We start from the raw sequence: 24,179 nt of genomic DNA, 5'->3' as shown, positions 1-24,179 counted from the left end.
ATAAGATTAAGTTTTACTTCATTACTCATAGGTTATATCAAACTCAAATACTTTAATTTTTATTAAACCAATCCAAGAACTTTTCAGTGCCTTACTAGAGGATTGCCTCACAACTGAGCCACCGTTTCTGGAGAAGAAACCACAGCTTCAGGCACATGACTGAAGTTTGGCCATGTCCCGTCATAAATGCTCCAACATCACCAGGGACAGAGGCTGTGAAAATGAGAGTGGGAAAAAAGTTAGAGAAGGGCTCCAGGCAGTCATATAGCCAGCCCTCCTCCCTTGAACCCACAAACCCAGGAGAGCTCAAGGACTGCATCCTCCCCCCACATCTCACTCAAACGTATCAAGTGCCTGACAACATGCCAAAGCACTCTATGAAGCACTAGGGATAAAGGCAAGGTCAAATCCTGTGACCAGGAGCGAGAGTACTACAGTGCAGGGTTATTACGGGGGTTGGTAACAGAAACAACATACCGGTAACAGAGAACACAAGAGGGCAGGAGTAGGCATACTTTAAGTTACACAAAGATATAATCAGGAAAAGGGAGAATCATAACTCTTACCAATAAATACGGGAATCCCCAATAAATACGTGGGATTTACAGGAAAATGAGTTTTTTTTAAACAAATATATAAAACTGGTTTACACCCCAAGGGCAACAATTAACTGCATCCTCTAGGGACACAATTTGCATTTTTATAATCATTTACATTACCATTGGTATTCCACGACTCAGCTCAAAGACAATGAAATGAAACATGGAGTTATTAGCGAAGGGCACACTGGATGGAAATCATTTTTTGCGGACTTCAGTTTTTCCCACCAGTAAGGGGAAAAGGTATTCCCACTAGAGGAAATCCTGAGAGCAGAAAGGAGTTATGAAAATGTACGTCCTGTGTGAAATAAGGGGTTTAACAGTAGGGGCTGCTTCGCCAATAGCCACACTAAGATCACTCCACTCTCCCCCATTTCCCATTTCAAACCTCAGCGTGAAGACTTCTGCCCAAACCTCCCTACGAAAGGTACTTCTTCAGCTCCTTCACCACCTCTTGAGGCTCAGGGAACTTGAGTTTGCGTGGGGGCCCCTTCTTAATCCCAGTCCAGAGCTCCGCACCTGGGAAAAGTCCACGTGAAGCGAAATTACTTTGGAATCCACGAGCAAGTCCCCGAAACCATCAGGTGGCGGCGGCTTGGGACCCGCGCTTCCTCGCCTCGGATCCATGCCCCCCAACGCCCCGGCCCTCACTCACTGCTGCCGTCGGGTCGCAGCAGTGTCACCTCGAAGCTGCCCCTCCGGGGCTTGGCAGGGTTCACCTTCACTGGAAGATCCGGGGCCTCCAGGCGCAGCGCCTGGCTCAGGGCCGCGGCGTTGCGCCCGTAGACGCGTCAGCTCATGCTAAGGAGAGATGGGGGAGGTCAGAGACTGGGACCCTTGGTCTGCGGCACCCTTGCCCGCCCCCCATTACTCCCCCAGACCCCCTCACCAATGCTCGATAACGACGCTCGCCTCCTCCACTCCCTTCTGGCTGCTAGCCGGTTTCTCCCGCTTCTCGGCCGCTGCGGCCAGCGCCGCCTCGGCCTTCCGCTTCCTCCCGCGGGAAGCCATGGCGCCTGGAGCCCGGCTGGGAACCAAGCCGACCTGGGGCGGGAACAGGGTGGAGACACGGCCACCGAGGAGAGGCCAGCCAAGCTCCAAGATCCAAACCGCAACCCACTCACTCAGCTCTCCAAACAAAACCTCTCTTAAACTGCAGAAAGCGTGGCGCTGGGCGCACACTTGGCCTAGGGGCGGGGCCTTCGGGCAGAGCCACTCTGCACGCAGAGACAGGGGAGGTAGGCTCCAGACCGAACCACCAGTGCATGGGGGGGGCGGGCAGCTCAGACAACAAGCCTGGCTTCACACAGGCTTTTCTGTAACCGTGCGACCAGCTAAATGGTGTGCATCACGATCCCTACCCAAAACCTCCTTCCGGGGAGCCGCGGACCAATCCCAAACCAAGACAATTTAACTCTAGGGTTAGGGAATCTAAACCTTCTCCAGCTCTCTGCAATCGTGGGGACCGAGGTACAGCATTTGGTGAAACTGATCAGGATGCCCTTTGAAATTAAGATGGACAACTCCTCTGCAGTTGCCTGGCTTTTCTAATACATGAATAACACACAAAGGCACAATCAAAAGTAAATCCCAGTCTCTTTATTATGGAAAACCATCAGCTGGGTGTGGGGAGGACATATGAGGGTGAGACCCTGCCCAGGGGCTTTCTCCTCTAGGGCCCAGCACACAAAGGAAGTCTCAAACTTCTATTCCCCTTCCTCCCAATCTCCATAAAATAGGGAGATTATTCAATACTATCTTCAATGAGAAAACTCTGTGGTTAAAGGTTTCTCCTTGGGACCAGTGACAGGCTTATACTTTTCAAATATAGGCCACAGACCAAGCCAAAAGGGCTTAAAGAAGCAAGAGTCTTAAGGGAAAAAATCTTAGCACGAACTCTGCATCCTGGCCTGTTATGTTAGGGTTTAATCTAATCTAAGCAGGCTGTGTATCTCCACTATGAGGAATAATGAAACCAGAGTGTGATGGAGGTGTGGGCAGCACACAGCAGTTGACACACTGGCCCAAGCTTGGAAGGAAAGCATCTCCCGCTCCACCATATAACATCTTTCCCTCCTTCCGGTGAGACAGCACACCACAGTAGTAGAGGCCTTCCTGGAGGATACCTGTCATTTCCCTGGACGCCTCTTAAAAATCAGAAGCAATATCCTGCCCCTCCTAGGCAGAGCCAAACACGAAAACATAAAAAAAAAAACGGCCAAGGCCTCAGGCAATGCTTGTGGCTACAGAAAGGGCAGGGCCTCAGAGGTGCCTGGGACTGACAGGAGAGGAAGTAGTGAAGGCAGGGGTCCTATCTGTCCTGCCTGCTCCCCTCATCTGGCACTGCAGTGGGCACTGGGGCCACGGGGTGCTCCTCGGGGACATTATCTCCAGCCTTTGATAGCTTCTTGGCCCGTTGATATAGCTCATTCAAGTTGAATTCTCGGATCACATTCTCCTGCGCAAAAGAGGTGCACAAAACAGGGTTCAGGTTGGAAGGGGGTGTTATGTCTGGGAAGTAAGTACAGTTGACCCTTAAACAAAGGTGTGGGGTTACAGGCACCAACCCTTCTGGCAGTCAAAAATCCACCTATAGGGCTTCCCTGGTGGGGCAGTGGTTGAGAGTCCGCCTGCCAATGCAGGGGACACGGGTTCGTGCCCCGGTCCGGGAAGATCCCACATGCCGTGGAGCGGCTGGGCCCATGAGCCGTGGCCGCTGAGCCTGCACGTCCGGAGCCTGTGCTCCGCAACGGGAGAGGCCACAGCAGTGAGAGGCCCGCGTACCGCAAAAAAAAAAAAAAAAAAAAAAAAAAAAAAAAAAAAAAAAAAAAAAAAATCCACCTATAACTTATAGTCAGCCTTCCATATCCACAGTTCCTCTGAATCCGTGGTTCCACACGTGCAGCGGCTTCAACCAACCTCATGGATCGTGTAGTGCTGTAATTACTATTGAAAGATGTCCACGTAAGTGGACCCACACAGTTCTAACCCATTTGTTCAAGGGTCAATTGTATTTAGACACAGTCTAGGAAAGGAGGAAGCACAGGACAGGAATCTAGCCCAGCAGTCCTTTTTTGGGTACCTGGAAAAGTCAACTAATATTCACGTATGATGTGCCGGTCACTGTTCCAAGAATTATGGTCACATTATTTAATGTACCCTGCAAAACAGAACCTGTGAGCCAAGTGCTACCATCTCCAATATACTGCCAAGGAAAAAGACTATAGGTACAAGAGCCATTGAGACTAAACCTTAACAAATAATTGTTGCCCAGTACTAGCATGTCTGGCACATGAAGAAACAGTATAAATCTGCCAAGTGAATTAATGAATGAGGTCTAATAACTAGTCCACACTCTCAAAGCTTATGGGCAAGTAGCAGAACTAGGAATTAAACCCAGGTTGGGCTCTAAAACCTACCTACTGTTCCACACCCTCCTCCAAAACTTGCCCACTCTTTCATATACCTCAGAGAAAGTCCAAGAGACAGCTCGTCCTTTTTTGTCAATCTGCGGCCGCCGCATGACCTCCTTTCCACCTTGGAATAGGATCAGGGTAGGGAGCTGCTTGGTGAGGGGTGACATGCTCACTTTGTACCTACAGGGCCCAGAAGGTACTCTGTAAATGCATCTGTGTACATCACTCTGAATGACCCCCTGCCCGGGCCCTTACATACCGTGTACTAACATCAGTGTAGCGTCCAACGTCCACCTTCCCAAAATTTAGCCCTGTACAGCTGTACCTGAGAAGAATATATTATTTAACATGGTGAAAGAAGAGAGAATGAATCAATGAAGTAGAAGTACAGATATTTGGGGGTGGGGGTGGGAGTGCCTTTGGTTGCTATATGCAAAAATCAAGGCCAAAAACAATGAGAGGGAAGGTATAATTTCCGTCATCCCTCCCTTTGTCCTACTCACTTGAGGGAGAGATCAGCGTAGATAGGAGCAAATGACTGGCAGTCATTAGACCAATTGGCAAAGAACTCCACGATCCAAGTGACCCTCTTGTCCTGCTCCAGCTCTTCCTGTCACACAGAGAACAAACAGTGAACCGGATTACACAGGCTCCTGGAAAGATTCAGACCGTAGCACCTAATTCCTCATCCTGGCTTCCCTATACCTCTCCTCTAGATCCCACAGTGAACGAGTGCCCTTGACTTCCATTCTGAAGCACTGTTGTTCCTCCTAGTGAGTAGAGAGCACAACTACAAAATCACCCACAAGGGACCCAAGAAACAGAGGGAGAAAGAGTACTCACATCAATGGTTTTATCATTGAAGTACTTGATGTACTCAGGGCCCATATACAATGGGGGTTTGCATGTCATCAGGAACACTAAACACAGAAAAAAGTTGTCACAGGAAACATATGAGGCCTTGGGCAGGGGATTTACTTTCAAAGCAACTCAAAGATTTCAAGCACCAAAGAGTGCATTTTGTGGACATACGCAGACACATTCCCTTCCTCTTAAAATCTCTGTAGATTCTTATCATCTGAGGCTCACACATAATTAATTAGGTATAAGATATGGCAGAAGGTTATGAAGAACCTGGTTTGGGGATGGAATTTGGTTCCCACAACCAAGTCTTGCGGCTCCTTACCTATGCAGAGTGTGAGATAAAGCAGGCCCACGCGAATATCCAGGCGGAAGAAAAGAATTGCATTGGCCACTTTACTAAACATGAAGATGTTGCCGATATGTTGCTCCACGGTGACTGAAACAGAGATGTCACAGGTCAGGCTGGGCTGCATGCTCCTATGACCTATTATTTGCCCCTCTTCCTGGAGTACTTTGAAATGGGAGAGGGGGAAGAGGATAAAAGTCCAAGATCAAATTTAGCCTTGGCACAGAATGAGGGACAAGTTCACCAAATAACGCCCCTCTCATAACATGGATGAAAGCACCTCAGAGGTCACCAGTCCTAATCTTGAGAGACAGAGAAGCAGGCTACACTTACTGGATCTGCGGTTCTTCATCATTACAATGGCACTGAGGAACATCAGGATCTCTACTTCTCTCTGGAACAGAATCAGAGTGACAGGAATGCCATGAGCAGAAACGATTTGGGTGAGCAAGGGAGCCAAATATGTAATAAAAACCAACAGAGATCCACACTGGGAACGGTAACAATAGAGAAATAACTGGAATCAGCTAAGGTGTAGTGGGGAAAACACCAGTCAGGAGGTCTAGATTCCAGTTCTATCCCTGCCACAAACTGGCTGGTGCCCTTCAGCAAAGCACTTAACCTCTGAGCTTTGGTTTCTTTGACTGAAGATTTCAAAATGGTGCCGTGAGGATTAAATAAGATGAGTATCAAAGAGTTATATAAAGTATATGGTATAAAACTGTAGATATTACAATCAACTCAGTGTGGCCCTGGTAAAATAAAACTTTTCCAGGTAAACTTTCTCAGTAGTATTCCATTAATACAACATACGGTTATTCCATTTGTTTTAAGTTAAATCATTTCTCTCCACCTAATATTCATAGTGATACTCCATGCACCTTTAATATAATTTGAGAGCTGAAGGAGGCCTTTCAAAGCTCTCAAAGATCGTTTTCAGTACCCTTGGCTTACTGTTGTTCTTTCTCACCTTCTAAAATGTAAGCTCCCTGTGAATGAGACAGACGATAAACATGACATAATTTCAAAGAGTAAAGACTGCAATGAAGAATAACAAGGACTTTGTGAGAAAAAGTATAGGGGGAGGGTCTGAGGCTCTCCATACCTTTCTGTTTATAATACAGGGATCCAGATCTTTACTTCAGACAGAACCAATTAACTGCCATTTACAGCTAGCAATCAGGGACTTAGGTTTTTAGCCTCAATCTCCAACAAAAAGCAACTGACTGGATTTAGAAATGGACATGTAAAGTGGGGGGTAGGGAATGTGACAGATGTTACTAAATATTACATCCGAGTAGAAATTAGGAAGAGTTTTCAAGAATGAAGCTGGATTAGAATTTGCACTTATAATCATGGAAAGATGAATTTAAAAAGGGAAGTATGGCCGATCAGGAGACCAGAGACAGGACTAAAAGGAATATACTCTAAAGATAGAGAAAGGGTCTGTGGTAAAGACTGGCCATGTATACTCCAAACCTTATTTCCTTTTTCTCCTGGGCATACTGCAGATAGACCCCCTCCTTGCATCTAGGGAGAACCGTGTGACTAGTACGCCTAAATGGAATGTGAATGGAAGTGACGTGCCACTTCTGTGCCCAGGTGGTTAAGAAAGGGTGTGTATGCCCTTGTGGTCCAGCTTGCTTTCTTCATCTGCTGGCTTTATGATGCTGGGATGATCTTAAGGCCATCAGTTGAAGACAGCATGAGACAGGGTTGCAGAATAACTATATAAACCTGAGCCCCCTTGGTTGTTCACTTGTTTATTCATTGTTTTCAAACTTTCTATTAAGGAAATTTTCAAACATACACAAAAGCAGAGAGGATACTGAGGGTAGCAAAATATGCTACCCCAAAATATGCCACTTTGACATAAGGATTACTTTGAGTCTAAAGGCAATTCAGAAGTAGAATAAAGAAAAGCTCCGTGCCTTCTACCTATTTGTCAAAAGGTAGGACATAAATTCTCAAAGGTGCCCCTCCAACCCTCTACCAAGGACAAAACTAATCAGGGGAGATAACTTTAGACCCTATCAGCCTGGAGACAGCACCAGAGGAATCTACATAACAAACTAGCCTTTATCTACCATTAGTTTACCTTTCCACGGTTTTCTACTTGTGCAAGCCTAAAACTCTTTCCTTCATCCTGTCATTTCTCCACAAACTTATTGTTCTTTGTTGAAGATGCCATATAAGCTGGAAGCCACCTCTTTGAGTTACTGATTTTTCCCTGGGTATCTCCCTGTGTACAAGTTATACATGTTAATAAACTTGTTTGTATTTTAATTGTCTTTAATCTGTCTTTTATTAGGGGGTCTCAGGCAAGACCTCAGAAGGGTAATGGGAAAATTCTTTTCTGACCCCTACAATACCTTAATAAACCCCTATTACTCAACTTCAATAGTAATATTTTGCCAATATGGTTCAATTTCATCTATGCTACCCATTTCTTTTGCTGGAGAAACTTAAAGCAAATTCCAACTATATCATTTCACCTGTAAATACTTCAGTATGTATTGCTTACGGATAAGAACTTTTTAAAAAGAATTTTTATTCATTAATTTATTTATTTTTGGCTGCATTGGGTCTTCATTGCTGCGCATGCGCTTTCTCTAGTTGCAGCAAGTGGGGGCCACTCTTCGTTGCAGTGCATGGGCTTCTCATCGCGGTGGCTTCTCTTGTTGTGGAGCACAGGCTCTAGGGGCTTTAGTAGTTGTGGCATGCAGGCTTCAGTAGTTGTGGCATGTGGGCTCAGTAGTTGTGGTGCACAGGCTTAGCTGCTCCACGGCATGTGGGATCTTCCCGGACCAGGGATCGAACCCGTGTCGCCTGCATTGGCTCGTGGATTCTTTTTTTTTTTTTTTTTTTTTTGCGGTATGCGGGCCTCTCACTGTTGTGGCCTCTCCCGTTGCGGAGCACAGGCTCCGGACGCGCAGGCCTAGCGGCCATGGCTCACGGGCTTAGTTGCTCCGCGGCATGTGGGATCTTCCCGGACCGGGGCACGAACCCGTGTCTCCTACATCGGCAGGCGGATTCTCAACCACTGCGCCACCAGGGAAGCCCTGGCTCGTGGATTCTTAACCACTGCGCCACCAGGTAAGTCCCAAGAACTTTTTTAAAGCAAACCAAAATACCATTATCATACCCAACAAAATTAACAATTACTTATTGTTATCTAACACCTGGCCCTTATTCAAATTCAAAGAACGAAGTATTAGATTTTGTACACCTTTGTACAGTTCTTTGTTCAAATCAGGAACAAGCAAGCAAGAACCACAAACTGCATTTGGCCAAGGTGTTTCTTTGGTCTTCTTTAATCTCTAAAGGATACCTGCTCTTCCTTTTTACCCCAGGCTATTTATCTGTTGAAGACCTTGAGTCATTTGCACGGTCAGTTTTCTAACTTTCTTGGATTTGGCTGCTTGCATATTCATGGTATGTGTTCTGACGATGATGATCCTCTATTTCCCATATTTCTTGTAAAATGGTAATGAAATCTAGAGATGTGAATACAATGAAATCCAAATCTTTTGCCAAAAATACATCATAGGAGGTACTAGGTACCCCCTACTGAATCACTTCAGAGGACATAGCAACCTTTCATCTGATGGCTTTAGATGATCATTGTCTAGATTTATTATTTCATTAGAGAATGCTACATAACTTTTAAGTGCTATCACTCCTTCTGTATTAGCTCAAATTTTCCTATAGCAATTATTTGGTTACTGACAGCATATAAAGGAAAAGCAAAATACTTGATTCTTTCTTTTTACTTAATAAAATAGAAATAAGCTTTTATTCTGTTAAGCCACTAAAATTTTGAAGTTTACCTGTTATTGCTAACATTATTTACCTTATATTCTAACTTCCAAATCACCAAGGTAAATCAGCAAAACACAGATTTTCCAGGAAAACAAACACTGGCCATAAACCCTACATAGTTTAAAAACAAAAAACATAACAGAGTAATATGAAAATATAAAACCTTACAGTATTTTTGCACATAATTAAGACAAGAGTATACAGAGAAATTTATTGTATAAAAGGTCCCTCCTTTTAGTAAAATCGTTATTATATGTTTGAGTCTCATTTTGGTTAAAGTGGTATAGATAAAAATAGAATCTTCTGAGGTAGCATGCCTACATTTGAGCTAATTAATAACACTGCGAAAGGACAGAGGAAGTATGAAAAAGTAAACAAGGGGTGGAGAATAAAAGTAAGGAAGTGGGTTCTGTTAAAGGTCAAGACTCATTTTGGGGTCTTGAAAAAAGGACAAAAACTCCGGTGATCCTCCTTTCTCAGAACACAGATGCGGCTATACAGCAGAGGTCAGAGAGCTTCAACTTATTTTTCTGAGTGGCCCCTCCACTCCAGCTCGGGGAGTACTGCAAGAGGCTTGAGATAGACTTCTCTGCAGTGTACTTTTTACAATTCCATTTCAACAGCCCCAACAACTTTATTCATTTTTACATCCCCAGGATGCAGCACAGTGCCTAGCATTAACAGTCCTCACTCAGTAATTGTTAACTGAAGTAAGCAATGGCTGATAGAGCGTGCTGGTACCATGGCCGAAGAGTGGTTTCAAGTCCTAGTCACTCACTAGTTGTGTGACTTTGGACAAGTCACCTTACCACGCCTGGATCAATTTCTTCATCCATAAAACGAGAATACTACTTGCCTTGTTTAACTCACTGGTTCCTCAAAAGGCTTTACATAATGAGCAGCACTGGAAAACAGTGTACTTGCCTAGTTTGGGTAGGTCTGTTGTCGAGTATGAATTGTGAGATGGAAAGGAGCTTGGACTCAAAAGGCAGAAGACTTAGGCTGTTGTGCAGGCTAACCGGATGTTTTCCCATCCTAAACAAGAGATTTAGGCTCGATGACGATCCACGCCTTACACTCCTAAAGGTCTGTTAAGTCCGCCAGAGGCTCGGAACCTCAGATTTTCTCAAAAAGGTAAACCTCGGGGCCCCTGGATGCAATCACAGGGGCAGGGGCAGGGACAGTCAAGGTCGCGGGGTCCTAAGGCGGGGGTCGCTCACCCAGTCAAAGTCACACGGGTTACCGTCTTCGCGTTGCGTAGGGAGACTGTGGCAGACGGGGGGCAGCTTCCTCACGAGTAGAAAGGCAGCAGAGAGCAGGGCTGACAGAAAGTAGTAAGGTCGGGCCAGCCATCGTGAAAGTCGCGGCACCGAATACACTAGAGCAATTAAAGGAGCCAGGACCGCCATCTTTCCGGCCCTTGGGGCGCCGACCGCTCTTCGGCGTCCGTAGGTCTGGTCCCGCCTCTCCCACCACTGAGGCTTCCATTGGGCCCAGTGTCGGATGCACCGCCTCTGGACCCGGAATTAGACCTCTGTTGGCCTCTACGGCAGGTAAAAACTGAGAAAGGGATTTGATACTTTACTGACTAACCTAGCTGTCGCTTTTTCTAAGTGTCATATTATTGAATATACGACTGTGGCGAACGGAGGTGGGAGGAGAATTTAATAAAGGTAGGTAATACTTCCGGAAGGTTCTCTGAAGGCGCCGGAAGTAGCTACCGGAAGAGGGTAGGCAGGGCCCGAGGCAATCCAGTGGAAAGAGGCTCGTGGAGGAAGGGGGCGGTACCCCGGGAAAAGATTGACCAATGAAAATCATTAACGCCAGACACCGGGACAGCGCTGGGGTAGAGGGGACGATGGAGAATTTCACGGCGCTGTTCGGGGCTCAGGCTGACCCACCGCCTCCCCCAACTGCACTCGGCTTCGGAGCTGGAAAACCTCCACCGCCACCGCCTCCTCCTCCGGGTGGAGGGCCCGGCCCCGCCCCGCCCCCAACCGCGGCCTCGGCCCCTTCCGGCGCTGACAAGTCAGCGGCAGGTTGTGGCCCCTTCTACCTAATGCGGGAACTGCCAGGTGAGTACGAGGCCTGGCCAAAGCCAGCCAGTCAGATCATGGCGAGGAGGGAATGGGCGTGGCTCTCAGCCGGCTGGCGAAGGTGAGGGGTAAAGTAGGCAACGCGTGCGGGGATTCCAGAGCTGTATATCGGAGAGGACTCTGAGACTGAGGATTCACAAGCAAAGGGATGACATGAATTCTTGGGATGGATTGGGGATGAGAAGAGTGGATATCCGTGACCACCTTTCACGCTCTATCGTGCCCCTGTCCCTGACAGTGGTTTATGGCTCCCTAAAAATTATCCAGAGTTTGAGTTTGCAATTTGAGGGTTCTGATTTAATATTGTTGCGAACTTAGTTTCAAATCTGCCTCAAACTTCCTGTTGGTTTGGGGCGTGTTGCCTTCCTTTCTTATCTGGGCCTCGGCGTTTCCTCATCTGTTGCAAGTGATTAGAATTTTTTTAAAATAAATTTATTTATTTAACTTACTTATTTTTGGCTGCGTTGGGTCTTCGTTGCTGCGCCCGGGTTTTCTCTAGTTGCGGCGAGCGAGGGCTACTCTTCGTTGCGGTGCGCGGGCTTCTCACTGCGGTGGTTTCTCTTGTTGCGGAGAACGGGCTCTAGGCGCTCAGGCTTCAGTAGTTGTGGCACGCGGGCTCAGTAGTTGTGGGTCGCGGGCTTTAGAGCTCAGGCTCAGTAGTTGTGGCACACGGGCTTAGTTACTCCGCGGCATGTGGGATCTTCCCGGACCAGGGCTCGAACCCATGTCCCCTGCACTGGCAGGCGGATTCTTAACCACTGGACCACCAGGGAGACCCTCGAGTCATTCTGGATGTGTTAAGTCTCCAGAATACCTTTTAGTTTATCCCAAGTCCTACTGCTACATCAAGAGCTGAGGAAAATAATAATGGATATTGTTACAGACTTTGAGGTTCACAGTGCAGTTATTTATATTATAGTATTTAATACTTAAATAGTCCCTTGAGATAGGCATTGTTATCTGCATTTTATAGTTGAAAAAACTGAAGCAAGGACTTCCCTGCTGGTCCAGTGGTTAAGAATCCGCCTTCTAATGCAGGGAATGCAGCTTCAGTCCCTTGTCGGGGAACTAAGATCCCACATGCTGCAGGGCAACTAAGCCCACGCGCCGCAATTACTGAGGCCCCGCGCGCCCGCAACAAAGATCTCGCCTAAGATCCCGCCTGCCGCAACGAAGACCCGATGCAGCCAAATAAATACATATTTTTTTAATCTTAAAAAAAAACCCTGAAGCATAGCGAGGTTGACTTGACTTTAGTTAATTAGTGGTTGATGTCTACCAGCAGTTTCTTTAACCTTAACCTGTTCTGATTGTACCTATTTACATCAATCACTTGATAGATACTGACTATCCGTTCTGGGCAAACACTGGGTGTGTAAAAAGAGAGCATGTGATGAGAAGGGTAGAGAGATCAGTAAACCTGGTCCTTGCTTTTAAGCAGCTAATTTTACTTAAGAATGAAAAGTATGTCGTTTAAAGATAAAGTAGTGACTGTTATTTCTTGTCAGGATCAATGTCATCATTTTCTGGTCATGCCTCACATACAACTACTAAGAACTGCGTAATGGTTTTCAAAATGTGTTTCTTGTTCAACATGACAGCAAAAATAAGTTGTCACTTTAGCTGGACTTTGAAGAATTCATACTGGTGAGGAAAATTGGGAAGAATTTTCCTATAATTAGGTCAATTTTTCTAAAAGAAATTTTCTAAAAGGAAGTAATATGAGGGGTATTTTTTTCAAGAGATGATGGATACCCGTTTGGATGGATCAGAAATTTTACATAGGGGAGTAGCAGTTGGTCAGGCCCCAAAGCTAAGTTACAGTAAGATGTGTTTAACCGTGAGTGACAGTCAAAGGAATTTGAGCTTTTTCCTGAGGGGACAGGAAACCATTGAGATATTTGAACTGAGTACTGCTTCTAAAGATATTTGGAGAATTTGGGTGCCATGTACTAGAATAAAGGAACCATGAGTGAGGTGGGGAAGATTTGGAGTTAAAAAAAAATTAAATCTGCAGTAAATTAAACTAAGACAATGTTGGAAATGGAAGATTAGTTTTCAGGAGAGGAAACTGAAGAAGAGAGATTTATAAGTCATCTTCATACAACTGATGGGCAAAACAGAAAGTTGGATGGACTCTTAAGTTAAAGAATTTACAAAAAAGCACAGAGTGCCTTTTCACCTGAGCCTTGAGAATAATCATCCGGAAGGAGAGCTGACAGAGAGGAAAAAAATCAGGATACTCTTAAGGGCAGGAAGCAGTGCTGAGTTACGAGAAGTACCGGGGCACTGAGTCTCCTGCCATTACCGTGGACCAGTCTTCTGAGATACTTGGCTTGGGAAGACAAAAGAAAAGAATAACTTAAGGCCTGAAGGTGGGGAGGAAAAATACATTGTTCATTCAGTGTGTGCTGAGCACCAGTGGTACGTGAATGAACAAGGCATTTTCTCTGCCCTCAGTGGGCTCATAGCTCAAAACCTGAGTTTTATCAAGTGAATGATTACAAACAAGTCACTTTTGTCATTTGTACCCTGAGTGTTCATCATAACTATATATGAAATTGTAGGCTAGATATTTCTACCCTCGCCACTGGACCTTAGTTAAATTACTCATAAGTTTGTATTCTTTCAAAAAAGCCAGCCGTGAAATGTTTATACTAATAATGCCTTCCATTTATATAATACTTTATATTTTTCAGTGTTTTCATTTGAACCTTAAAAATGTGTAATTAAGGTAGCTTTTACCCCATTCCATAGATAAGCGGAAACTGAGACATAGAGGACGGCTAGGATTGGAAGTCTAGTTGCCCAGCTTCTAATCAAACATTTGTTTCTTCTAGGCAAAGCTATCATAACTGGTATTATTAGGAAGACTAAAGATGGTGGTAACAAAAGTTATGCAGCAGTAGCTAGAAAAATCTCCTGTTTTTCTCTGTAAAGGCGATTAGTGTTTGCTAGTTTAAAAAAAAAAAGGAAGCAAGACACTCAAGCCACTGGGTCATATCTGACCCTAAGTTTGGTTGTAGCTGAGTGTGAGGTTATATTATTCTGGTCATGGCCAAACGTATAATTTCTCGTTAGTACATTTATGAAACACAGAACAGTGCGCAGAGTATAAGCATCATGTAAGTTCTTACTCTGGTTAGTCCGAGTGTATCCTTCCTTGGGTTAAAGCAGTTACCACTGCTGCCCTATTTGGATTTTTGCCTATTTTTTCTCCTTCTCATTCCAACCTACCATTCTATAGTATTATATTTTTAGTGTTTATTGTATGTTATTTACTTTTGCTATTTCTTACTTTTTAAATAGTTACTTATTTTTGGCTGCGTTGGGTCTTCGTTGCTGCATGCGGGCTTTTCTCTAGTTGTGGTAAGCGGTGCTACTCTTTGTTGCAGTGCGCGGGCTTCTCATTGAAGTGGCTTGTCGCGGAGGACAGGCTCTAGGTGCGTGGGCCTCAGTAGTTGTGGTGCGCAGGCTCAGCAGTTGTGGTGCACGGGCTTAGTTGCTCTGCAGCATGTGGGATCTTCCTGGACCAGGGATCGAACCTGTGTCCCCTGCTCATTGGCAGGCGGATTCTTAACCACTGTGCCCCCAGGAAAGCCCTACTTTTGCTATTTCTTACTTTAAAAGTAACTTTTAAAAATTATTCTTTTCTTTTTTTTGGTAATTCTCACTTAAAAGATTCATGTACTTTCCCTTCCGGGTCAATGACTTAAAAAAAAATTCTCTCCTCTTGGTACTAATTTTTCTTATTATTATTCTCCCTGTATCTTCTAGGCAGCACAGAGCTGACAGGCAGCACTAATCTGATCACACACTACAACCTGGAACATGCCTATAATAAATTCTGTGGGAAGAAAGTGAAGGAGAAGCTAAGTAACTTCCTGCCTGACCTCCCGGGGATGATTGATCTGCCTGGTTCCCATGACAACAGCAGCCTCCGCTCCCTCATTGAGAAGCCCCCTATTCTTGGTGGCTCTTTTAATCCTATCACAGGGACCATGCTGGCTGGCTTCCGCCTCCACACAGGCCCGGTGAGTCCCCTCCTGGGGAGGCCTGAAAGGCACGGAGGCGGTTTTTCCGTCTACCTCTGCTCCTTCATAACTTACTGAACAGAGCAGATGATGGGAGCGGGGGGTTTCCTCCCGCTACTCACCTGGGCCTTCCTTTGGTTCCTTCAGTTGCCAGAGCAGTGTCGTCTGATGCATATTCAGCCTCCCAAGAAGAAGAATAAGCAGAAGCACAAACAGAGCCGTGCCCAGGATCCGGTCCCCCCAGGTAAGAAGTGGTTCTCTTCAATGCCAGTAAACCGGACGTTCTGAATAATCTGTTTTGACCTTCCTCAGTTAAAAACCCAGTCAAATTCCTTATAAGCCCTGGACTCCCAGATTCTCCTTAAAGAAGAAACTGACATAATGTGGGTCTCCTGGGCAAGGAGGAACTTGGGACAGGAGCTTAAGCAGTGCCTCCGAATCCTTTCTGGTCACTTGAAGAAAAGCAGTTGCCCTCGACTAGGGGTTTTCCTCTAGTCTTCCAACTTAACGGCGGTGGAGAATTTTGAGCTCGACAGGTGATAGGCTCCTCATCTCTCCTACAGAAACACCATCTGATTCAGATCACAAGAAGAAGAAAAAGAAAAAAGAAGAGGATCCTGAACGGAAACGGAAGAAGAAAGAGAAGAAGAAAAAGAAGGTATGGGAGCGGCCGGTGTCTGCAGCCCGGTGAGTTTTCCCGTCTCCCTCATCCTAGATGGAGTCTCCCTCTCTTACTCTTGCTCACTTTTCTTCCCCAGAACCGACACAGCCCTGACCACCCAGGCGTGGGCAGCTCTCAGGCCAGCAGCAGCAGCAGCCTCCGCTAGCAGGACCAGGGGACTCTGCCAGGAGGACCTTCCTGATGTACTGAACCCGCTGACAAAAGCTGCCTTCCAGGCTCTTGGTCACTACCTTGGGAGCGTCCCCTGCAGTTGGGACAGAAGCCAGCTCCTGCTGTGCTCAGTTAAGATGAACACATTGTAAGAGAGAAGGGCTATGCTTTTATAAGCCTCAGCCCAGTTTGCTTTCTCATGGACATCTCTTCTTCTCCCAGGAAGCTTTCTTTTCATCTCTTTTGTGCCATTCGTCTGATTTAGGACTTTATCTGATTTTTTAGGATTTTTATTTTCTTAAAATTGCATTTATCAAACTGGCTGAAGTGTGGCTGCCTGTTAAGAGGTAAGTGCCTTTCTACGAGAGTCAGGGTTTAAGCCAAGGCATGCTAAGATCTGAGGGGATTTGGGTCTTGTATTACATTATCTCATCAGCAGGCAGGGAAACAACCAAAATGAGATTGGGGAACCTGGTGCAAAGGCGAGGCAGAGCTTGCTAATACCTTTCCACCGCAGACAGACGGCACTCTGCCTGTCATGTTGAGAACGAGTAACCTGGATGATCTTCGGGCTCTGTCTCAAGGAGTGGATTCACTTAGGTCTCAGCTGTGTTCGGGGCCAATTTTGTGTTGAAACAGAGTAGCCAATGGAAAAAGCACCCAGTCACCAACATATTTCAGCAAGGTTGCTTCTTGGTCAAGCCCATCATTTTTTGAAATAAACCTCTGGCAAGCAAAGGTAAATGCTTCTCATTATAATAAGAACTTTTGACCTGCCTCATTCCTTAAGACAATGAAATTATTTGGCCGATGTGAAAACATTTCTAAGCTTCTAAAAGACAGCAAAAAAAAAGGTAGCCTAAACTAGCAAAATGTAAAATAAATCCCTTCAGTCTTTGCAGCAGGCCAGATAACCAGAAACATCCATGAGAAAACAAGCTAATGTAATCTGACTTTAAGCTCAGTTTGACAAAGAACCGTTAAAATCTGTTGCAGTGAGCCGAGGTTGTTCACCTAGATCAGCAGGCGGAAACCCACTCATTCAGCTCGTTTTACCTAGGATTTCAGAGCAAGAGTTTATGTACTTCAGTTACGGACAGTGAAAATAAAGGGTTCTGGCCAGTTTTCTGAGATTTAGTATCTGAGGGTGCCTTTTGAAAATTAGGGCACAGCCTTTTGCTTTCGACAAACGGAAGAGACGATGTGAGATGTCAGACTGCCACCCATATATATATCCCTCTAGTCTATCTGCCTTTAACAGGCTTTCATACTGTGATCATCCACCGGCTCACCTTTGACTACATCCAAAATGAGCTTTATTTTCCAGAGACAAAATTCTGTATTAAGGAACAACTGTGGCAAAAGTCAAGAGCTCTCTAAGCTTTGAAATGACAAGTTCTGGTGGTTACGAAAGACCTTTTTCTGAACCATTTAAATCACTGAAATAAAAACAGGACCTTGTTTTAAGTGGTTATTTTCACTATAGTCCTGCTTAAAGATGGACCAGGACCAGAGACGCTTACGAGGTTTTCCTTGTAACTAACTTCCCATCAAAGATCATTCACCCTGCCTTAACCACACAAAATAACACAAGTCAGGGGGAGCTGGTTAGATCAGGATTTCTTTTTATTCTTTGTTGGTTGAAAATGGCTAATCAGAATAAAAAATAAAAGGGCTTCTGTTTAGAGGCTGGGGTCTCCCCTATTTAAAGGTTAGAACCCAGGTATCCCCTCTACCCAGCACCATACTGAGGTGGGCTGAGGGGTAACCCCCAAGGGACAACTGGAGGGGCCTAGGCCTGCCACTCCTTCTCTCTATTCCGTTTTTGGCATGTGATGAGAAATATTGCTTTTTGGATTCTTCTCTCCCGGCCTTGAATTTAAAAATAATGTCAACCGTGTGAGCTGGGGGACGGCTTTGAGGGGCCAGCTGAAGCAGCCCGCCATAATCCCTCTCCCCCAAGAAGGGGGGATTATCCAAGATTGTTTCTGGAGCTCAGCCAAGCTCTTTTCCTGATCTCCCCACCACCACCACCACCAAAGTCATGGGGCTGTGACCCCTTCCCTGGGGAAACTAAGTGCCAGTGAGCCTAGAAAACTAACTCTCCTCTCCAGGTCCTTCCCTCCTCCGACCAAGACCCCACCCAGACCAAAACCCCACCCAGACGCGCCTCTCCCTGGGTTTCTTTCCTGGTCACTTAGCACCAACAACAGGGGGTGCTATTTCCTTAGATGGTAACTGGGACAGAGAGAGGGAACCACGGGGAAAAGGAAGACTTCAATCCAATCGATGTCTCCCCTCTTTTCCTGCTGGTCTGAGGAATAGGAAGAGTAAAATCCCCCTCCTTAAACATATCCCTCCCTCATTTTCCCATCCCAGGATAGATATATAATTTCTTTGATATTTATTTTATATATATATATATACACACACACATATATATATATATATATATATATGTACACACACACCTGGTAACGCAGAAGAGGAAAAAAATAGAATCCGTAACAATAATAAAAAAAATTATTTCTGGTTTAAAAATGATCTGGTTCCCTCCAGGGCGAGCAATTGCACAAATGTCCACTGAGTCTGGTCCAGGGGTTAAGGAAGGGAAAGGTCTTAAAAGGTGAAGGGGGTTGCTACCCCAGTCTCAGGGCCCCAACTCTCCAACTCCCCAACCCCATTGCATTTTATAAAATGTCCTCATCCTCTTGGAATCGGTTGTTTAAAAAATGTCCATGCAGGGGAGGGGAGCCCCTTGAGGAAAGGAAGGTGGCCACCTGGGGCCCTTTGGTGTAGGCGCAGAGGTGTGGGGGAGGGGAGCTGCCCAAGGCTCACACCGAAATCTCATAGGTGGTGCCACCCACCCCTGACACCTTCTTGACTCCTCCCCTTGTGGGGCTACTGAGAGGTGGCTGGCCTGGGCCAGGGGAGGCTGAGCCTATATTCTTGGGCTGCCCGTTGGTTTTGCTGTAGGTGGTCTTGAGCTGTACTTCATCTCTGGGAAGAAAAGGAGAGAGAGGTGTCAGAAGTGGGACACACAACACCGAAAAGGGAAGTAGTTTAAAAAGTTGAGAAAAAAAATGTGCTTTCTACATATATACTTCCTTACACAAAGATTCCCTTTTATTTTACCGCCCTGCTTACAAGCAGCCTGATTCCCTCTCTCCTCTACTTATTCCTTTCACTCTCAGGCAAATACATTACTTTTTAGGAAGACAGGACTAAGAAAAGAGTGTGAATCCTCAGTCTCGTCACAGGAATAGCCCATGAAGGCGGCTGGAGTAAGAGTGAGAAGGAAGGGCTACCTCGCAAGCAGGATAACCCTGGGTCCACTTGCACTGAAATGTACGCGCGAAGCCCTGATGCCGCAGGGCGGGACGCGACTGTTAAGTCCACTGGGGGCCAGGATGGACTAATACTTACTTGGGTGTCAGTAATGGCTGCAAGGCCACTTCCTCTGTCTCAGAGACACCAGATGGGGCTTTTTGGCTGCTGTACGACATAGATCGGCCCACGTAGGGGGCAGTTGGGCCTGGTTCAGGGGACCCTAGTCCCCGGCCCCTTAGCCCATCTGGCTTGCCAAAACGGGGGGCAGCTGGGCGTCCCAGTGGAGTCTTGCCCAAGGGTGATCTCTTCGAATCATCTGAGGAGGAACTAGTGCGAGGGGCATGGCCTGAGCCTGGTGTTGACTGGATGCCTGAGTCCCCCAAGCCTGGTTCTTCCTCGCGGCCTGGGAGTGGGGGTGACTGGCGTAGCAGCTTCTCTCGTTCCTGGAGGGAGGCCACGATATGGCGCGACAGATTGTCGTACCGGACTGGTGAGGGCTCTCGGTGCGTTGGGCCGGTTGGCACCAAACGTGGGTGCCTCTCGGCTTCCCGTTGCTGGGCCAGCCGGGCTGACAGGAAGGGAGAGGTGTAGCCTAAAGGTGGGTCTGGCTCAGGCCCTGCCTGCACGGACTCAAAATCAGGGCTGTCTGAAGGAGTGAGCAGACTGTCGTAAGATAGGCTTCCATTACGTGTCTGGTTGGCCAAGCTCTTATAGGAGGTGGAGGTTGTGCCCTCTGAACGAATGGACTGCAACTGGCCCAGCTCAAAGCCTGTGCCCTGGGCTGACTTGAGGCTGGAGGAGCGTGAGCCACTGGACAGTGGATCAAAGTGAAAGCTTTTGCCGAAGGTGGGAGAACGGAAGCTCTCTGGCTCCAAGCTCGGCTCTGAACGGTAGCTGGGATGACGGCTGCTCTCCGCAATTGAGGTTGGCTCCTTCAGGCTGTCCCCACGACTCAACTGAGGGAGAAAAGCAAAGCAGGTTCTTAGTGCTCCCCCTCTTGTCCCCTCTTGGGACACTAGGCCTCAGAGCCCAAGGAGGCGGTCAAAAACAGTATTTGTTATGTGCCAGCAACATGCTTAGAATTTTCACATGCATTATCCTGTTCAACCCCTAAAGTAAATCTGTAAGTAGGAACAAATAATATCTCATTTTAAGATGCAGGAAACGGGGCTTAGAGAGGTTAAGGAACTTCTCTGTGATGGCACAACTGGGTTTGGAACTGAGATCTGACGCTGTAATCAATGCTTTTATCTATTAATGCTACCGTGACCTCTCTTGGATGAAGGACAAACTGTCAACGCTATTACTAAGCCAACAATTAGTAAAATGCCTTTGGTTTTCTTCTCTTCCCTCTGCTTCTTCCCTCCCTTCTTCCGATCTTCTTTTTCCCAGAACAGCTGGCATGCACGACAGCCCTGCTTCTTAGAGAGTACTCAGTACCTTGGCGCTGGAAGAATGAGGCATGGCGGCTGACGTACTGCTGCTACTGTAGCCCGGCCGGTACTTGTACATGGTAGGCGTGGGGGGGCTGTCCTTGCCCAAGAGGCTGCTCTCTGCAGGAGAAAAGGCCCAGGGGGCACCACTTTACAAGCTGTTCTCTTAACCTGGCTAGAGTTCCTTAAAGTACAGGGGGAGAACAAGGTAGGAAAAGATATACCAAGCAAAGGAACATAATGATTTTGCTGAAGTCAAGACTACAGACTCATACCAGCCCAGAACACAGAGTGAGTGACTGTACCAAACAGATCCCAGAATGTTCTCTGGTCTGTCCGGATGCTGACGGTACACACAGACACACAGAGATGTCCATCTCACTGCCAACAGCTGTCATCCCCTTTCTCCCGGCCGTCCAAAGAAGCGGGTCAAGTACCACTTGCTGGGTTTTCTCAGTCACAACACAAGCAGCATCTCCCAGCCCTTGCCTGTGTCACCTCCACAGCTAACAGATAACGTTCTCACTCCCACTCGGCCCTTACCCTCATTGGTAGCCAGGCTGAGGTGTGTCCGTAGCCCTGCGTAACGGCTCAGGTCCGGCTTAGGAGGGGGTGGAGGTTCAGCATCTGCAGACTGGCTTTCTGTTATCTCCAAGCTTCCTTTAGACTGGATAAATGAGGGAAAACCAGATTTGGAGAACTGAGCGTTAGGGCAACTCAAAGTATGAAACTGGTGTAAGAGGGGCACAGGGGAGTCATCACAGACTTCTGAACTGGAATTGGAAGACAGGACACAAGATCAGTTTGGGGACGGTTTTGGAGAAAGAAAAGCTTTCAACAAGGGTTTCATTCTGTCACTTATTTATTTTCACCGACAACTACTTGTTGAGCTCCTACCATCTAAAAGCTGCTATGTTAAGTCCTATGAAGACATGCAAATGAATGGACTAAACTTCTACTGTCGATGAACTTACAATCTAACGGGAAAAACAAGATATGTGTTTAAGTACCTTTAACACCAATCAGAAAGTGATAAATACTATGAGAGAGATGTAGACAAAGCAAGCCTCCCTCTTTGCCCTGGGTGACGCTCCCCAGGTTACCCAGCTTTACTTGCCGAAATCCCTCACCTTAGTTCTCCTCAGCTCTCCCTGGATGCCATTGTCCATGATCTTCACAGTTATCTGCCCGTCTGACACTTCTGGCCGAAGGAAGGGTGGTCTGATTACAATTGTCTTCTCTTTCTTTGGTCTCCCCAAATACCTGAGTGTCAAGAGTGAGAGGGCTTTCATTCATCCATTCATTCATTCATTCATTCCAAAATATCTAATGGTTGCCTACCTTGTGTAGAGCAGTTTTACAAATATAAGAAACAGTCCTACCAGGCCAGGGAAAAGATCAGCATTGAACTGATTTCTTTGATTTTATGAAGAACAAGAACAACAGCAAGACTAGGCCTGTGGGCAGATACACCTAGCTCAAGGCACTCGAGTAAATCTCATCCTCGGTTCTCCAAAGAGAGTAACATAATATCTAAAGAATACAACTGAACTCACAGGGTCCATTAAAGGGTGGTATGCCTCTCCCTTGTAGGCACTTCCCATTCTAAGAGAACCCTCCCTAAAAGGCAGCCAGAACAAACCCAAAGAAGACAAAAGTTTTGACCAAGGGTGAACACTAGAGCAAAGGGGTAGGTGTACCTGGGTGCTGGGGAACTGCAGAGTACACGGCTGACATTGTTACAGCAGCCATTAGTGAAGGGGTTCACACCTCCCCGGAATTTACCCGTAACCTAGAGGGAGGGAAAAGGGACCAGATCAGTCAAAAAATGGGACCTTGACCTCCAAACGCCAAAACACAAATCAATGACAAATTATTGTGCACCCACTATCTGGGAGATACAAAAATGAGTAAAATACAGTCCTACCATAAAGAAGCTTATACCTGTGACGACTAAGAATGGGAACTCCAGAGTCAGGGCCATCAGTTCAAATTCTGGGTCCACTTCTTGGTAGCTATCTGACCCTAAACATCAGTTTCCTTATGTAAAATGGGGATAAATAGCTCTCTAAATACTGAAAACTAAGATAACGTGTAAGAATAAGCAAGTAAGGTCAGCTATTGTTATGGGCACAAAAATAATTGTTTTCTTTTAAGCAGGACTGTAAGCTTCTTGAGGGCTGGCCCAGGTCTTTCACTGTTTCTATCAGCTCAGAGCCTAAATCAACCGGTATACAGCAGACATTCTATAAATATTTGTTAGCTAAGAAATGGCCCATTCTCATGCTTACATGAGGAACTTGGACACCTCATCATAAAAGCTATACACCATGTAGAGGCCAAGAGAGACACGCCCCGCTCTTCAGGGATCTCCCATCACTTCTCCCTGTACCTGTTCATTGGTTGTGCGTCCCCTAGCCACCAGCACCACGTGAAATCCTGTGAGGCCAGCTACTGGGATGAAGAATAAGCCAGCCACACACATCACTGCCATTCTGAAGCCAGACAATCAAGGAAAGCAGAGCAACGTGATCTCGCCTTCCCCCGCCCATGCTGTAGCCATCTTCCCTTTGACCCTCACTGCCACAGGAGTCAACTTTCTACATTCTTCCCCCTCCCAGTCCCGCAACCCACAGGCCTTGAAGGATACGTGACAGCCGTGCGGACCCCTGAGAGTTCCTCCATGTGGTAGAGGACATAAAGGAGGCCAAAGCCAAACACACCCATAATGTGGGCTGTCAGGGACAGGAGGAAGAGGAAGAAATAACGGTAGTTCCGGCGACCAATACAGTTGTTCACCCAGGGGCAGTGATGATCAAATTCCTAGGAGCAAAAGGAGACAGACTGAGCGGCGTCCTTCGACCGTGGCGCTAGATCATTTCTGTCAAGCAGACCAAACAGCAGAACTTAAGTGTTTCTTTTAATAATGTCATCATGTCCACCATTTAGTTACAAAATTTAAAAAGTTTATGCAGTTTATCTTGCTCTATCAATCTATAAGGAAGACGTTCCAGAGGTTGATCGAAGGCCAAGGCCACCACTCAAAGTTTATCCTATGTGACCAAGGAACTCTGAGAGGTACAAATGTCAGAGGCTTTACAGAAACATTAAGATTCATGAAAAAAGAGGCTTGGAAGAAAAATCTGGCAGGCAACTGCTTACAGCTAAGTCAAAATGCACTGAAAAAAAAGGTTAAAAATAAAAGACAAGGAATGCAGAAGAAAGAAATATAACTGTAAAACGTGAATGCAACAGCATGATGAAGTGGAAGGAGTGGAGAACACTAAGCAGGTCAAATAACCGACAAGACGAGCCAAGGGATGGAAGGCTGGAGCCACGACCGATGGTGCTGGGAAAGCCTATGCCTACCCACTTGGGCTCCCTCCTATAACAGAATATTTATGCTC

At 46.3% G+C, this 24,179-nt stretch overlaps 4 protein-coding genes across 7 annotated transcripts in view; 1 reads left to right on the top strand and 3 right to left on the bottom strand.

Moving 5' to 3' along the window:
* Positions 1-32: 32 nt before the first annotated feature.
* Positions 33-2,179, bottom strand: SELENOH (selenoprotein H). Its single transcript, XM_059070559.2, has 4 exons — positions 1,489-2,179; positions 1,255-1,400; positions 988-1,118; positions 33-213 (listed from the first exon to the last, which is right to left on the bottom strand). Exons 1-3 carry the CDS (start codon positions 1,608-1,610, stop codon positions 1,018-1,020), a joined length of 369 nt encoding a protein of 122 aa, XP_058926542.1. The 5' UTR covers positions 1,611-2,179; the 3' UTR covers positions 33-213; positions 988-1,017.
* TMX2 (thioredoxin related transmembrane protein 2) lies at positions 2,177-10,753 on the bottom strand. Of its 2 annotated transcripts, XM_059070526.2 has the most exons (9): positions 9,972-10,082; positions 9,079-9,158; positions 5,559-5,619; positions 5,202-5,315; positions 4,859-4,935; positions 4,519-4,625; positions 4,275-4,340; positions 4,066-4,195; positions 2,177-3,057 (listed from the first exon to the last, which is right to left on the bottom strand). In XM_059070526.2, the coding sequence occupies exons 3-9, from the start codon at positions 5,599-5,601 to the stop codon at positions 2,911-2,913; spliced, it is 684 nt and encodes a 227-aa protein (XP_058926509.1). In that variant the 5' UTR covers positions 5,602-5,619; positions 9,079-9,158; positions 9,972-10,082; the 3' UTR covers positions 2,177-2,910. The 2 variants fall into 2 exon arrangements, with proteins under 2 accessions (XP_058926509.1, XP_058926508.1); XM_059070525.2 differs by lacking the exons at positions 9,079-9,158; positions 9,972-10,082 and adding an exon at positions 10,268-10,753.
* Positions 10,754-10,858: 105 nt separating this feature from the next.
* MED19 (mediator complex subunit 19) lies at positions 10,859-23,953 on the top strand. 3 transcript variants are annotated; one of them, XR_010841252.1, is made up of 6 exons: positions 10,862-11,122; positions 14,921-15,177; positions 15,325-15,421; positions 15,741-15,835; positions 15,936-16,356; positions 20,732-23,953. XR_010841252.1 is itself a non-coding variant. In XM_059070537.2 (5 exons), exons 1-5 carry the CDS (start codon positions 10,906-10,908, stop codon positions 16,002-16,004), a joined length of 735 nt encoding a protein of 244 aa, XP_058926520.1. In that variant the 5' UTR covers positions 10,859-10,905; the 3' UTR covers positions 16,005-16,747. The 3 variants fall into 3 exon arrangements, 1 of the variants encoding a protein (XP_058926520.1); XR_010841251.1 differs by lacking the exon at positions 20,732-23,953 and adding an exon at positions 19,204-20,688; XM_059070537.2 differs by lacking the exon at positions 20,732-23,953 and having other exon boundaries at positions 10,859-11,122; positions 15,936-16,747.
* ZDHHC5 (zinc finger DHHC-type palmitoyltransferase 5) overlaps positions 18,515-24,179 on the bottom strand; it is a 22,391-nt gene continuing 16,726 nt past the window's right edge. The window contains exons 5-12 of the mRNA XM_059070453.2: positions 23,423-23,595; positions 23,165-23,267; positions 22,473-22,564; positions 21,903-22,035; positions 21,316-21,439; positions 20,780-20,892; positions 19,436-20,295; positions 18,515-19,009 (exon numbers count right to left, since the gene is read on the bottom strand). Of these exons, the coding sequence (XP_058926436.1) occupies positions 18,844-19,009; positions 19,436-20,295; positions 20,780-20,892; positions 21,316-21,439; positions 21,903-22,035; positions 22,473-22,564; positions 23,165-23,267; positions 23,423-23,595 (1,764 nt within the window). The 3' untranslated portion in view covers positions 18,515-18,843. The remainder of the gene's footprint in view (positions 19,010-19,435; positions 20,296-20,779; positions 20,893-21,315; positions 21,440-21,902; positions 22,036-22,472; positions 22,565-23,164; positions 23,268-23,422; positions 23,596-24,179) is intronic.

The sequence above is a fragment of the Kogia breviceps genome, chromosome 7 (assembly GCF_026419965.1).
Source record: "Kogia breviceps isolate mKogBre1 chromosome 7, mKogBre1 haplotype 1, whole genome shotgun sequence".
Classification (NCBI taxonomy): Eukaryota; Metazoa; Chordata; class Mammalia; order Artiodactyla; family Physeteridae; genus Kogia; species Kogia breviceps.
Note: the sequence above shows the minus strand (reverse complement) of the source record. Positions and strands in the feature narration are given on the sequence as shown.

Excerpts from the sequence above, each read along its gene's own strand:
- TMX2 (XM_059070525.2), bottom strand. The coding sequence starts at position 10,456 with ATGGCGGTCCTGGCTCCTTTAATTGCTCTAGTGTATTCGGTGCCGCGA. Across the intron at positions 4,626-4,858 it reads TCAATGATAAAACCATTGAT|GAAGAGCTGGAGCAGGACAA; the intron begins GTGAGTACTCTT and ends TCTGTGTGACAG. Across the intron at positions 4,341-4,518 it reads TACGCTGATCTCTCCCTCAA|GTACAGCTGTACAGGGCTAA; the intron begins GTGAGTAGGACA and ends TATTCTTCTCAG.
- MED19 (XM_059070537.2), top strand. The coding sequence starts at position 10,906 with ATGGAGAATTTCACGGCGCTGTTCGGGGCTCAGGCTGACCCACCGCCT. Across the intron at positions 11,123-14,920 it reads CCTAATGCGGGAACTGCCAG|GCAGCACAGAGCTGACAGGC; the intron begins GTGAGTACGAGG and ends TGTATCTTCTAG. Across the intron at positions 15,422-15,740 it reads CCAGGATCCGGTCCCCCCAG|AAACACCATCTGATTCAGAT; the intron begins GTAAGAAGTGGT and ends TCTCTCCTACAG.